Source organism: Rhamphochromis longiceps, linkage group LG7 (genome assembly GCF_057381845.1).
Source record: "Rhamphochromis longiceps isolate RC_006_pf linkage group LG7, R_longiceps_female_GT1.1, whole genome shotgun sequence".
NCBI lineage: Eukaryota > Metazoa > Chordata > Actinopteri > Cichliformes > Cichlidae > Rhamphochromis > Rhamphochromis longiceps.
Window position 1 is genome coordinate 42,416,762 of NC_140563.1, and position 15,418 is coordinate 42,432,179.

Sequence of the window (15,418 nt, forward strand, 5' to 3'; positions counted from 1 at the left end):
TATAAGGCTCTCTAAAAAAAGTGTAATTGTATAAGGGCATTCAAGGATGGCAAAGTTAATTTGTTACTTGGAAACCAGCACATTCCTTGTTGTTCTTGGGAAAGACATAAACACACTGTTCTGGGGGTGCTTAACCTGTTTGTCTCCATAATTTGACTTTAGTGTTTATACACCTGTGTATAAACACAGCATGTTATAAGTGGCAAAGGTGAGGTCTTTGTAACCCTCAAGAAACAAGCAGCTACCTTTCACAACAAGGCGGTGAGGGTTAGCCTTTGCCTTTAGCACATTAGGCTTCCCTGAGATGTCAATGATAAATATCTAATGTTAGATTAATAATATAATTTATTGTGTGTCCTTTACTCCCTTTACTGTTCAAGATCCTGAAGCGAACAGCAAAAAGCAAAAGGATCATTGCAGTAATGTCTGCACTGACACCATTGTTGTTTTGAAGAAAGCAAGATGACACCGCAAGCACTTAAACTTGTTCTCTTCATATAAAAAAGAATTTAAAAAAAGAAAAAGAAAACATGATTATTAATGTGTTTACTGGTTTTTGCTGCTCTCAAGTGGTCGAAAATATTACTACATATGCACAGAACTACATATGAATTTCCTCTTAGTTCCATGTAACTTTAGTTTGTAGGCATGTGTTTATTATCTTCTTAATTTCTATTCTCCCTATTAAATGTAAACACACTGAGCCATTATTGTTACATTGCTACCTCAAGACAGCAAATTTTTTTGAGTCGCCTGCCCAGACTGTGATTCTGATAATTTCCTGTTACACTGAAAATTATCCTATGTTGTAGTTATAAAAAAGACTTTTGATTTACACGAATATTATTATTAAATTAATAAAAAGTATAAATAGTCATATCTACCTTTTTGTACCCTTTTGGCGTTAAATAGTTAATAAAGTTTAAATTTAATCAAAGAAGGACAAAGCGGTATATATCGGTTACAATTCTCCCCAAAGAGTTAAATTCTAATGTCCTTTTCTGTGTTTGTTTTAAATACTTTATTTTTTCGCGATGACAAGAGCAGAAAGGAGAATGACGACAGTCTCGCGAGATTTTTGTTAGAGGTCAAAGTTGGCTTTTCCATGTGTGCATGTGCCTGTATGTGCAGCTTTACTACAGAGCGTTTCTGGGGGGCTTAGCTACAGTTTCCCCGGTGTTCATATATGTTTATGAGCGTGGTTATTTAACCTTGTTTAAATATTTAGGAGACCTTTTTAAAGTTGGTTTTAGTTTGTTAAATTCTTCGCTAATACGCGCTAGCCTCGGCTTTTCAGCTGGTAGAGCAGATTGAATCTTTTGCAGTCTCTTTTAGCTGCTAGATCTTCTAAAGATGGTTTAGCGTGACATGTTTCGGGTCAGACCGCTGCTGAGTGCCTTAGTTAACCACCGACAGACGTTAAAGACAAACGGTAAGCCAACCTGACAGAAGCTATGTGACAGTATGTGCATTTGCAGTCTCCAGACTGTGGTTGGTTAGCTTCTGGTATCTTAATTCACTCATCGAACCAACTGGAAACAAATGCATCAGTGGTAAACATATATATATATTTATGTGTAGTATATTTGTTTGTGAAGGTGTTTTATCGCCACACAGTATAAATGTAGAAGGCATCACGAGTGTCTGTCCGATTTTTGCTATTTATTACTATTTTGTTTAGATTTATTACCTTTATATTGTCTTTATCGTACTTCCAATCTTAAAAGGCCTCTCAATCCGTGTATCACAGAACAGGGTAGTAGCTGTCACTGTTTAATTTCTGTGTTTCCTTCACAGGGGGTCTTTATAAGCCCTTTTGCACGATGAGTGAAGGAGGCATGGATAAGCAGACAGCTACACTGTTAAAAAGGACCAATGAGGAAAATGAAGACTCTGCTGAGAAGGTCCAGGCAGCTAAAAGGGTGAAGACAGATGGGGAACACGCTGAAGATGAAAAGAAATATCCAAAGAAGAAAGTGGTCCTGCTCATGGCGTACTCGGGAAAAGGATATTACGGGATGCAGGTATTAATAATAATAATAATAATAATAATAATAATAATAATAATAATAATAATAATGATGATGATGATAATAATACATTTTATTTAAAAATAGAACCTTTCAAAGTACCCAAGGACACTGTACAACAGATAAAGATACATTTATATTCTGCAGTTGTCTTGTTTTAAAGTTTTTCTGCCCTTTACCACACTTTTTTGATAAAAGCTTATTTCGGCTGCTCACATATTCATGAGTCGCTACAGCAGGTAGCTCCATGTGTTTCATTTGGCATTTTTTATGCCGGATGCCCTTCTGGGGTGGACAATAGAGAATAAATGTAGTTATATACGTTTATAAAAACAGAACTTAGGTGAGCCACACAGTAAGAAGGTCCTGGGTTTGACTCCTCCATCTAGCTATGGATTTTGCATGTTCTCCCCGTGTCTGTGGGTTGTCCCTGGGTACTCAGGCTTCCTCCCACACTCCAAAGACATGCTGTCAGTGGGTTTAGGTTAATTGGTGATTCCAAACTGTGAATGTGAGTGTGAATGGTTGCCTGCCTCTCTGTGTTAGTCCTGTGACAGATTGGCGACCTGTTCAGGGTGTTGCCACCTCTTACCCTATGACAGTTGGGATGGGCTCCAGCCCCCCATATCCCTGAATTGAATAAGCTGAAGAAAGTCAATGGTTGGCTGGATGAAACAGATCTTAGATATGAGACTGGTGGAAACAGATGAAGATCAGCCGCTGCCATCAGTGAATGTCATCATAATTAGTGGCAGTCAATGGCACATAGAAAACACTGGCCAATAAAGTGCAACATCCTTATTATTTTCATTATTTATTTATTTATTCCAGAGAAATCCTGGAAACTCTCAGTTCAGGACCATTGAAGATGATCTGGTTGCTGCTCTTATTAAATCTGGCTGCATTCCTGAAAACCACGGTGATGAGATGAAGAAGATGTCTTTCCAAAGATGTGCCAGAACAGATAAGGTATGTGCTCAGTGCACAATAAGAATTTACTGGTCAAAGCTTGGCCAACAAGGCAGATTAGAGGATATGTATCTTTATGTGTTATCTGTCTGTTAATGTTGTGCTGGTTTTATTTCTTGTCATCATGTAATTGTTAATAAGAATTAATTAAATTGTGTATTTCATTGTTAGTATTTATTTATGTGTTGAGTTATGTCGTTGACTTTTATATGAATGTATTCAGGGTGTGTCTGCTGCTGGCCAAGTGGTGTCTCTAAAAGTGAGGTTGATTGATGATATCATTGAAAAAATCAACGAGCATCTGCCACCGCAGATCAAAGTGCTTGGTGAGACACTACTTTATATTGTGAATTACAAGTCTAGGTTTTTGGTATGATGAGTACTGTTGGCATGAGTGTGTATGATTCATTTTTTTTCTCAACTTTTGAACCCACAGGACTAAAACGGGTGACGCAGGGTTTCAATTCTAAAAATAACTGTGATGCTCGTACGTACTCGTACATGCTTCCAACACTGGCCTTTTCCCCAAAAGACTATGATACCGGGAATATAGCAGCATTTCGCCTGGAACCAGAGACACTACAGAAGGTGAATCGCCTTTTTGCTCTCTACAAAGGCACACATAACTTCCACAACTTCACCTCTCAGAAGGCTCCAAGCGACCCCAGTGCCCGCCGCTACATCACAGAGATGTCCTGTGGGGAGCCTTTTATCCGCAGAAATTATGAGTTTGCAGTGATTACTGTGCGAGGCCAGAGCTTTATGCTGCATCAAATCCGCAAGATGATTGGCTTGGTGATTGCAGTGGTCAAGGGCTATGCAAAGGAGGAGGTGATGGAGCGGAGCTGGGGACATGAGAAGGTAGATGTCCCCAAAGCTCCGGGACTTGGCCTCATCCTGGAAAGGGTTCACTTTGACCGGTACAACAAACGTTTTGGGGGGGACGGGCTGCATGAGAAGCTGGAATGGGATCGCGAGGAGGAGGAAATCAAGGCCTTTAAAGAGGCACACATCTACCCCACCATTATTGAGACTGAGTGTGAAGAGGGCTCCATGGTCTGCTGGATGGCCACTCTCCCCATCCATGACTTTGAGGCCACATCTATTGAAGTGCAAGACGATAAAGTTAAAAAACAGGTATCCAAGAAGATACATTTATTTTAAAATGTTTTTTTAACATTGAAAATCTGTTTTTTATTTTTAAATATAATTGTTCTCTTCCTGCAGGATGATGCAGATGAAGGAAATGACTCTGATTAGGCCACTCTGCCAGCAGAAAGAAGATGCATCATCATGTGTTTTTTTTTTTTTTGTTTGTTTTTTTAACTGCTGATACAGACATTTTCACTGGGATTAAATCTTGTTTCTTTTATACAAATGTTATTAACAAGCAAGTAATAAAAGCTTCTGTTCTTTAATGCAACCTGCTTGGTTTCCTAATATTAGTTTACCACTAAAACAACTTTGGATAGCTGGTTTGTTTGATGTTTCTGCAGTAATAACTGGCTGCCTACTCTTGAAAATAGACTCTTAATGCTACAGCGACATTTAAATTGTCAGAAGAATTGTGTACTACTGCATACTCAAATAACAACATCAACTTATGACGTTTCATCTCTTAATAAGTTTAAATCCCACATTTATGACTTTCTCTGATAATAGCAGTGAGCTGTATTTACAGGACTTTGCAAAAGTCTTGCCCCACTCCTCATTTCTTTATATTTTATTTTCAAGAAGAAGTTTTTTTAAAGTGATCTTCAGCAATAATCCTCTGGGCTTTCTGAAGGACTCTAAAAGTTTTTCTTTGGACACTGGTTGCTTTTTCACTCATTGACAGTTCTTTGAAGGAATCTTTTTCAGTTTGTTAAACTATTTAATGATGACCTATGGCTATGTGATTACTTAATGTGGGGAGGTTCAGGAAGAAATGTAAGAGAGCGTTGCAAAGCAAGGACGTGCCAGAAGAAAGATCAACACATCTGTAAAGCAAGCAGTACACAGGGGCGCCAAAACGACCCCAGTGCCTGCCACTACATCACAGAGATGTCCTGTGGTGAGCCTTGAAACAGTGAGTTGTTCTAAACAGATAATTATGAATTTCAAAATCTTATTTGGTTTTCACATGTGCCCATTTTCAGTGATATAACTTTTTCAACCGTCTCTTGATTTTGCCACATTTTTCAAGTAACCTATATTTGACAACAGCATAATAAAACATGAAATTCTGTTTTTGGTGTTCCACCAAAATCTTTAGTGTGCCCCATATGGAGGTGCCCCTGGCAGTATATTTAACATAGTACATCTGTCTTATGTGTCCTTCAGTCCACTGTCAGAAGTATAAGGAAAATCTAATTAATATTATAAAGCAAAAGGTTTTATAAGAGTGCCATATTTCTGGAAGATAGACGAACATCACTGAGAGGTTATGACGCTTCACACTCCATACCAGCTGGTGGCGGTAACGCACCAGTTCCTGCTTTATTACCGGCAGTAAACCTCAAAGAAGAAGCACCATCAAGTAAACATGGCACCGGCCAAAAAGCGCAACGTGAGTTCGGTAAAAACAGCAGAAAAGAGTGCAAAAAAAGCCAAAGTAGATCTCAGCAAAACTGTCGAGCGTATCCTCGAGAGCAGAAAGCATGCCAACGATGTTTTCGACATTCTCGAGAGCCTTCAGGTATAAATTTCCACACCTAAACATCCACGCTGTACTAAAACCTTGCCATTTAGCTAACCTTAGCATGATCACCGCTGGGCAGCTTTCAGTAAGTATACGTGTTTGTTTCCTTCGTGTTTGTGAGCAGGCAGAACAAGAGAAGGAGGTTATCAGCGCAGTCGCTGCGTGCAGCGAGCTGTTCTGTGCGCTGCTGGAGAGGAAGGAGCTGTTCTTGGGAAAGCTCCCTGGAGAGGAGGACGCATTGAGCGGTTAGTATACGATTGTAACCCGATTACCAACAGCAGTTCTGAGGTGGATGTATGCGTGTTGCTCCTGTCGCCATTTACCTGGGTTTGTCTGGTCCAGGGGGCTACAGCGCCGAGGACAAGTACCGGATATTTATGCGACACCGGTACACCAGTTGTGTTGAGATCCTGTTAGAGCACCTCAGCCATGAGCAGTATGACATCAAGGTGAGCTGTCTCTCTGTGACTTCTCCTTCCGTCACACGTTAATTAAACTTAAGAGAAACAAATTAATACATGTCTTCACTTTTTTATCCACCTGACTGTTAGAACGAAAGGCTCACATTAGACATGTTTGCTGGGGGTTCAGTATCTATTTTGCACAGACGTGTTGAAAGTTTCTGTGTTGTACGGGGAGTTATCTTTTACAGTTTTGCATTGTGCAATTGATTACGTTGCTTGCAGTTCTTGGGGACTTGAGGGAGGCAATGATATTCATTTAAATAAGAAAAATACATGATTAGATAACTTTTTGGATACAGGAGAGTGCCATGTGCTGCCTGATGAAATTTGCTGCCGGAGAAGGACTGCATCCTCTTGAGGACTTGGACTGGAGTGAACATTACAGCTTCCCAAGGGAACTGATCCAGGTAGCATGTTGGCTATGATTTCTAGGATTAATAAGTATTAGTAATTTCTGTGTTCTTTTGGGTGACTTAAGTACTTCTTTCAGCTTATTACTCAAGGCAAAAATAGCTTTTCCCGAAAGATACACTTTGTCATTTGTGGCTCCTCCTGATATTTCTTTTTTCTTGTACTGCCAGGCACTGGTGGACAACCTTCTGTCTAAAGCTACAGACAATTCCCTGCTGATCTCCAGGTTCCAGGAGTTTCTCGAGATGGAGGATGTGCGCTATTATGTAATGAGCTCCATCCGGGACAACGTCGGCAAAGTCATGGACAAAAGCAAAGGGGTAGGAAATCATCACCTGTCTGCTGTAGACGTTTAGGTGGATGCTTTCTTTCTGTGTTAAAGACATTATGGGATTTGCTAAATACTGCTTGTTTGTTCCTTCCAGGCTGTGGTGCCTGTATATCAGAACAATGTGTTCACACTCATGTCCAGCATCAGCATGCCAAACCAGGAGTCAGAGCTGACCAATTTTATGGTCAAACAGGAAGGTAATACTTTTTAAGATGTGATAATCACAGTGGGAGTCCCTCTGTCTTTTGTCGTGATGATAAAATGTCACTGCAGAGGGAGAAAATCCAGTTTGGGGACTTTTTTTTTTTTTTATAAGTCAATAATGGCATTTTTTTTCTCAGCCAAGCATGAGGACTGGAAAGCTGCCAAGCTGCATGTAAGTAAAATACTTTAAATCAAATCTTCACATTTCTGTTTGCCAACAAAAAGGTTTTCTGAATGCTATTAGATCTTCTGCCACACAGGAACATAAGCGTGTCTTTGAGAGGATGTGGCTTGGCTTTCTGAAGTATAAGGTAAGTAGATTAGACCAACAGTCTCTTCTCTGTTTTGTGCTCTGTGATATGTCTCATTAATGTTTGATGTCTGTATTGTAGTTGCCAAACAGCATGTATAAAAAGGTCCTGGTGATACTACATGACTCCATTCTGCCGTATATGAGCAAACCCACGCTCATGATCGACTTCTTGACTGCTGCCTATGAAATTGGTAAGTTATGTGTGTGCTCGTGGCTCTATGGTGACGGTACTTCACCATGAGGTCGACTGACATCTGTAACTTTTAAGGTATTTTCACATCTGGTCTGTGATAGTTTTAGAAGTCTGAACTGTAGTGATAGTGACTGTGTTTGAAATATAAAAGAATCCTAAAATTTAAATATTTTGAATTAAATAATTAATTTGGTACAAACACAACAAAAATGCTACAGTACATTGTCTACAGCATAAATGTAAATGCTCCATAAAAAACACAGGAAGATTTCATTATTAGAGTTACAGTGAAGCGATTCTTTAGCTTTGTTAGTTTTAGATTGATTAATGAGAATTTAACAGTGTTTTGTTGTTTTACTTACTTCAACTGGGATTATATCTGCTTGTGCATGGACATCAGCGAACACTAGGGGGAAGTAGTTGTTAGAATATTATTTTTCCAGTTCACTATAGTGACCTCTATAGTGAAATGCCCTCTGACCAAATTTATTGCACTCGGACCCAAGCCTAACCTCACGCAGAGTATAACGCGTCTGCGTCACCTGACTCGTGTATCTGTTTGTCTAGCTATCCTATGAACATGAAAAATATTTGAGAGCTTTGTGGATTCAAGTTGTTTTTATGTGACATGCTTTTTGGCGGGGCTGTGCAGTATGTACACTTTCCATACTGTAATTTTTTTTAAATGAACTTGAACAGCAGTTCTCCAAGCACTCTGAAGGTCTTTCAAAGTTTTTCTTTAGTCACTGACTGCTTTTTAACCTTTTTCAGTCCAGTCCATGTGCCTAATCATTTACAGAGGAATAACCAGTGTTGGGAAGGTTACTTTTAAAATGTATTCCATTACAGAATACAGAATACATGCCCCAAAATGTATTCTGTAACGTATTCCGTTACGTTACTCAATGACAGTAACGTATTCTGAATACTTTGGATTACTTAATATATTATCATGCTTTTTACAACAACGTGAATGTACTATTGCTGTGTGATTTATTACTATTACTGAAGGTCCGCGACTCCAAACTGTAGTAAAGGGACCTCTGACTAATACGGCGGGGTCCCTGTCAGCTCGTAGCCGAAAAATAGCTTTACTTTGTTGTCTGGGTCAACTTTTCTTATGAGAGACAGAGAGAGGCGTTGAAAGACTGCTCCAACGGAACTTATTGTTTCGGAGGAAAACACGAACACGGTGTACAGTCGAGTCTTAATAGCTTACTTACAACTGGGCTCGTCAGGCACTCTTCTTGGCTGCAGTGGTTATTATTATATTTACATGCTTCCAGCTCCCGTTTTTCCTCGATGACACTCGTACCTTTCCACTCCCCTTTTTCTCCCTCCTCGCTCACAGACACATAACGTGTATGGCAGTCCATTCTCCTGCAGCACGGACTACACTGCCCATGATGCTACATTCTTTAGAGCTATACTTGTAGCATTCTGCCTGTTAGCTTAGCACAACAATAACAACAACAACAACAACAACGAAAAGGCGCTCTGTCACCCAGGAAACACACAGTCGCAGAGAGAGAGAGAGCGTCGCCCTGTAACCATGGCAACCGTAACGCTGCTGCCTGGAACAACAGAACGTAGCTGTCAAACAAAACCCAAACAGTCCTGACCCGCGACAAAATGAAACAGGAAAGTACCCCAGTGTATTCCATTTATTTCAACAAAGTAACTGTATTCTGAATACCACCTTTTTAAACGGTAACTGTAACGGAATACAGTTACTCATATTTTGTATTTTAAATACGTAACGGCGGTACATGTATTCCGTTACTCCCCAACACTGGGAATAACAAACAACTTGGCAAAGAACCTGTTTTAAATTGTCTCTCTGCACTTTGTTATTAGCACCATGGTCACAAAAATAAATCATTTGTTGTTTTTTTTGTTTTTTGTTTTTCATTTTTGTAGCTGAATCTTAGAAAAATTCCATCAAAATGCTTTTAGCTGAAAACATGGCATATGTCAGCATAGCATGCAGTGTGTTCTTAAAAAATATTCAAGGAAACTGGACAAATGGAGGACAAAACAAGACATGGCAGGCTTAAACACCTATCCATGGCAAATGAACAGCATCTGAAAATCATGTCCTTAAGAAATAGGAAAAAAGAGAGGATGCAACAAAGACTTGACACAGAACCCAAGAGTCTCAGTGACATACGAGGACTTTCAGGAAGCCGTTTTTAAGGAAGCAAAACAAGGAGAAAAGGTTGAAGTATACTAAATTACACAAGAACTGGACTGAACGTCAATGTCAACAAATTTTATGAAGTAATGAATACAAGTTTTATTTCAAATAATTGTCAATGCGTATGGATGAGGTGAGTGTCTACATCTGTAAAGCACGGTGGAGGCTCTGTCATGGTTTGGTGTTGAGAATCTTGATAGAATTATGAGCACAAAAGTACCATCAGATGTTCAAAAATACTATTTCAGAATGTGAAAGGTGGAAAAACAACACTTTCATATGTTCATCTACAGCTTTGCTATAAAGTGATGGTAATCAGCAGGTTCTTGTCTTCATCGAACAGGTGGGGCAATCAGCCTGCTAGCACTCAATGGCCTTTTTGTCCTCATACATCAACACAACCTGTGAGTGAAAAGCACATTTTTTTTTGTCTCTTTTACTAGATCAGATTATTTACAGTAAAATGGGAGACATTTGATCACATAAATCAAAACCACGTGTTGTGTGTTTGCAGAGATTATCCTGATTTCTACAAGAAGTTGTATAATCTACTTGAGCCTTCTGTTTTTCATGTGAAGTACAGAGCACGCTTTTTCCATTTAGCCAATGTCTTCCTTAGCTCCAGGTAAGAATTCAGTCACATATTTCAAAATCCTTTTTTATTCATTTATAAATCAGATTCTGTAAAATGTTGGAACATTTAAAAAAAAAAGAAAAAAGAATTCACTGACTTTTGAGTCTCATAAATCGATATTTTATTCACAATAGAACATAGCAAACAGTTTTAAGATTTTCTATGAAAAAAATTTAGAATTTAATGGCAGCACATCTCAAAGTTGGGACTGAGGGGAAAAAGGGTGGAAAAATAAGTGGTATTAAAAAGAAATTGCTGAAGGAATATTTTGTAACTAATTAGGATAACTGGCAACAGGTCAGTAACATGATGGGATATATAAAGAGGATCTTAGAGAGGCAGAGTTTCTCAGAACAAATTTGCAAAAACAGAGTCTTTAAATTTTACAGCAATTTCAGAATCATGTTCCTTGACATACAGTTGTAGGCTACAATACATAAAATAAAAAGATTCGGAGAATCTGGAGAAATCTCACGCTGAAGTCAATACTGGATAACCATGATCCTTGAGCCTGTCATGGAAGTGTAAAGTGTAAAGTAAAAAGTGTAAAAGTAAAGTGTAAAGTGTGCGTGTTAGTCCCCATAGGGAAATAGTTCCTCTGCATTTAACCCATTCACCCAGTGAAGCAGTGGGCAGCCACCAGTGCAGCGCCCGGGGAGCAGTGTGTAGGGACGGTACCTTTCTCAGGGGTACCTCAGGGTAGCTGTTCAGTTGAGTCGAACCCCGGACCTTCCGATCATGGGAAATCCCTGCATGAGCTTAGGTGCAAATCCAGAAATCATTGTCTATGAACATTGTTCACTGTGTCGCTCACAATTGCAGGTTAAAGCTCTGTCATACAAAGAAGAAGTCGTATGTGAACATGATCCAATAAAGCCACCATCTTCTCTTGGCCAAAGCTCATTTAAAATGGACTGAGGCAAAGTGGAAAACTGTTTTGTTGGACATGGACACCACATCCTCCGGATTACAGAGGAGAGGGACCATTCAGGTTTTTTTAGCTCTTTGTTTAGTCCCTGATGGTATGAAGGTGCATTGGTGCCTATGGAGTCATCACTGCTGAGAGCAGCGTGTGCTCTCATCCAGATTAAGTCTTTTCCAATTAAAGGCCTTGCATTTTTTTACCAAGACAACGCTAAACTCCATATTGGAGATGTTACAGAAGCGTGGCTTCACTGTTGAAAAGTCACGGCGCTGCACCAGCAGTTAGCTGTTAGAATCCTGTATCAGAAACTTATACCAGCCGCTGCTCTCCTCAGTTCCCAGATGTTTAAAAGAAAGATGATACTACGCCCTGTCCAGACTTTTTTGAAATGTTTTCCTTTTACTCAGTTTAAACATTTATTATGTTTTCTATGTTCTATTGTGAGTTTATCAAATCTGTAAATTATTGCATTCAGGTTTTTACTCTTTACACAGCATGAATGTTGTTTTGTGGGTGACCTGCTGTTATTTTTATGAGCTTTGGCTGAACTATTTAAGCTGCTAAACAGACCAAATATAAGCGTCCTACTACTTAAATAATGAGCATGAAAGCTCAGGATCTACATTGCTAAAATGCATGTTCTGTTTTTGGTTTCCTTCAGTCACTTGCCAGTTTACTTAGTGGCTGCATTTGCCAAACGTCTGGCTCGCCTGGCTCTCACGGCACCGCCTACAGCCCTTCTCATAGTGCTGCCCTTCATCTACAACCTGATCCGTCGCCACCCGTCCTGCAGAGTCCTCATTCACAAGCCCAGCGCAGAAGATGGTGAGTTTCAGACTTTTGTAGTTGGGATCGGTGTGTTAACAGTCTATGAATTGTCTGTAGGATATGTGATAAATGTTTGCTTTTGTGTGGTGACAGAACTTTTTGAGGATCCTTATCTGACGGATGAAGAGGATCCTGCTCAGTGCCGTGCCTTAGAAAGCAGCTTGTGGGAAATTAAGGTGTGCAGGCAATAACTTTAGATTCCCAAATGAATTACCTCTGTCGCTGATGACAACTGACTTTTGAGTTTTGATATTTCTCATTTTTTTCTCTTTGGCGAAAACATGTTGAAGAGATGTCACAAACGATTGAAAGTCCAATTTAAGTGGAGGAGTCACTAAAATGACACATTTTCCTGTCGTCTTTTCTATAGTCGCTGCAAAAGCATTACCATCCAGATGTGGCTAAAGCTGCACTGCTGATCAACACACCTTTGTCAGAACAGGAGGATGACATCAGTGAGACACTAGAGGTCACAACGTATGAGGTGACGCTTCAAGAATTAGTTTTCCTCTTATTTCTGGTCAAATTAAATTTGGTTTAGATGAATAAGTTATTTCATTTTCTTTTTCACAGCTGATGGAAAAAGACCTGAAGCAACCCGAGATCAAGAGCGTCCCACTGGAATTTGAAACTGCCACACGGTTACTAAAAGGAGGGGGAGACGTGTTAGGACAGCACTTCTGTCTGGCATAAAATGAGTCAAAACAACGGACCACGTTTGCCTTGTTAGAACCTTTTTACACTCGTTCATCTTTTATCTCAAGTGCTTTTCAGAAAGTGTTGCCCAAATCTTCTCCATGAAAATTAGATGCTTTTTTGCTTTTTTAAATTCTATATTACTGTCCTCGATGTGTGACTGTTGTATGCCAATAAAAACATTTTCTAGAACTGATGGTCTTTGAAGGCATTGTTACTTGAAATCAATTATACACAATTTCAAGAATTCAAAGAAAGAATGTAAACAGGAAATTGTTGGTAAATGTTAAGCTATGCTAAAACTCAGGTTTTCTGCTTCCAGTTAAACAACAAAGTCATTCAGTGCGTATTTTCACTTAATGTGGCTGCATTTTGGTCCTCCAAAATCAGGCAGGAGATGCTCAATTTGTTATACTGTCCTGAGCAAAAATCTCGTCACCCCTCGTTATCTTTGGACAGTGGTTGTTTCTTTGCTCCGGTCCTTGTACCTGACCATTTTCAGAGGAACAGTTTTTTTTCTTAAGCCACTTATCACTGCCCTTGTTTTATGAATCATAACACATAAATTTTTTTTAGTTGAATATTTGAAAAAAAACCCAAAGGAAATGTTATGATGATTTGCATCAGCAAGGTGTTCTTAAAGAGCTATTAGCCAAAAAACTTGGTATATCTCAGCATGGTGTGTAGTGTCAGGCCTAAAAAACGTATTTACAGCAGATGAACGGTCTTAAAGTCATTACTGTTGAAAATGGCAAAGCATCCAGCAAAGACATGATACAAAAGCTGAGAGATGCATGTGGCCCTTCAGTTGATGTGTCTAATGTTCATTGAAGTCTCATCAGAAATGGTCTTAGTGGAAGGGTGGCTGTGAAGAAGCCATTCATAATGCAGGGGAGTGGGGAGAAGAAGCTGAAGTATGCCAAATTTCACCTGATCTGGACTAAAAATCAATAGCAAGAAGCATTGAGAATCTATATTTAAAGTTTTTACTTCAAATCCCCATTGTGTCATGACAGAGGTACAATAGTGGGGGTCTATAGGCATGGTTAAAACATGGTAGAGGCGCTGTCATGGTTTGGGGCTGCCGACAGTGGTGTTGGCGATCACGTCAAAATTGATACATTCAGACCTGGATCCTACATGCAAAACCAGCTGGGGAAAGCTGGGAAAAAAAGCACACAATGGAATACTATCAGTCATGAATTGGTCTCCACAGAGCACGAACCTCACATTATTGAAGCAGTGTGGGATCATCTTGACAGAGAATAGAGCAAAAGCCATCCAACATCCAAAGAAGAGATGTGAATTTCCTCAAGAAACCTGGAGAGCTATTCCCGAAAACGACTTAAAGAAAAGAAGAACCCATATGGAAAAGAAATAGTAAAAACATATACGAGTTACTCATGAAAGTGGCCACTTTCTCATTACTTTCATATATTTTTTTAGTAAGTATACAAAACATACAAGTTTCATTATATAATTTTTCAAGGGATCTTATATGTGTTTTCACTCTTGTATGCTTTTCATACAAGTGTCATACAAGACAGATAAAAACCTTATAAGATTTATATATATCTTTTCCATATGGGAAGAAAGCTGCCTTAGAGAGTTTAGGCTGTTTGAAGAATAAATGTTGTCCATATGTTTGAGTTATATACTTTGTTTTTATTTCCATTGTACATGTTTCCTAATTTCTTAGCAAAATATAAAGAAATTAAGGAGTACTCAAAACGTTTGCACAGTTCTGTGTGTCATATCTTAAACCTACATTAAAACATCACAGTTAATTACACTGCAAGGATACAGCCAGGCCTTATCGAGGGTGTTCTCCCCTCATACAGGTGAGGTTAAGGTTTGCCTTAGATGATCTTTTTCCGTCTGCTGTTCATATTTCATGCTCTTGTTAAGTTTGCCATATGGGCACACAGCAGGCCGCCTTGGGTACAAGAGCGCTGTGAGAGAAAGATTCTGAATCATAACTGAATTCTGTTTCAAAAGAACAAGTCATATGAGGGAGAAGCGCTCCAAAAATGTACTGAGACACACGCCACATGCAACAAACCATGGAAGCTACGGAGTCCGCAGTAAATCCCTACAGTTTTGAAGATTAGAAAATCTATTTATAATTTTTGTAGGCTTCGCTTATGGTGAACTACAAGATGGGCATGATACTACCCAGCCAAACACGATCTTTGTGAAGAGGATGAGAGAAGCTGAAGACCATTTGTTAAATGGGTAAGAACTATGAAATACAGTCCTTGCAGAAGTTTTAAAGCATCATAGATGAAGGCGTTTGCAGTTTTTATGATGCAGCATTATATCTATTAGTCCATAATATTTGCAAACACATTTTTTTCAGCTCCTGAACAGTTGTGTACAACGCTAACACTTAACAGCCATTCACAGCTAACTTAATAAAATATAATTTCAAACAATGCAATGAATCCACTTCTAAATTCAGTTTCTAGTTCATTTGTCTTCTTTAAATGAGCTCTTATTACTTGTGTGTAAACAGTGAAGAGCTATTTGCTCAGAATCAATAT

At 39.1% G+C, this 15,418-nt stretch overlaps 2 protein-coding genes across 2 annotated transcripts; both read left to right on the top strand.

The window, feature by feature from the left end:
* Positions 1-1,096: 1,096 nt before the first annotated feature.
* On the top strand, positions 1,097-4,440 carry pus1 (pseudouridine synthase 1). Its single transcript, XM_085413732.1, has 6 exons — positions 1,097-1,432; positions 1,798-2,024; positions 2,862-2,999; positions 3,223-3,325; positions 3,436-4,136; positions 4,227-4,440. The coding sequence occupies exons 1-6, from the start codon at positions 1,369-1,371 to the stop codon at positions 4,257-4,259; spliced, it is 1,266 nt and encodes a 421-aa protein (XP_085269858.1). The 5' UTR covers positions 1,097-1,368; the 3' UTR covers positions 4,260-4,440.
* A 1,060-nt stretch (positions 4,441-5,500) lies between these two features.
* On the top strand, positions 5,501-13,067 carry noc4l (nucleolar complex associated 4 homolog). Its single transcript, XM_085413733.1, has 15 exons — positions 5,501-5,676; positions 5,804-5,924; positions 6,022-6,128; positions 6,443-6,550; positions 6,725-6,874; positions 6,980-7,082; positions 7,227-7,261; positions 7,350-7,400; positions 7,482-7,593; positions 10,136-10,196; positions 10,307-10,417; positions 12,013-12,176; positions 12,273-12,355; positions 12,550-12,663; positions 12,753-13,067. Exons 1-15 carry the CDS (start codon positions 5,524-5,526, stop codon positions 12,870-12,872), a joined length of 1,593 nt encoding a protein of 530 aa, XP_085269859.1. The 5' UTR covers positions 5,501-5,523; the 3' UTR covers positions 12,873-13,067.
* Positions 13,068-15,418: the final 2,351 nt, after the last annotated feature.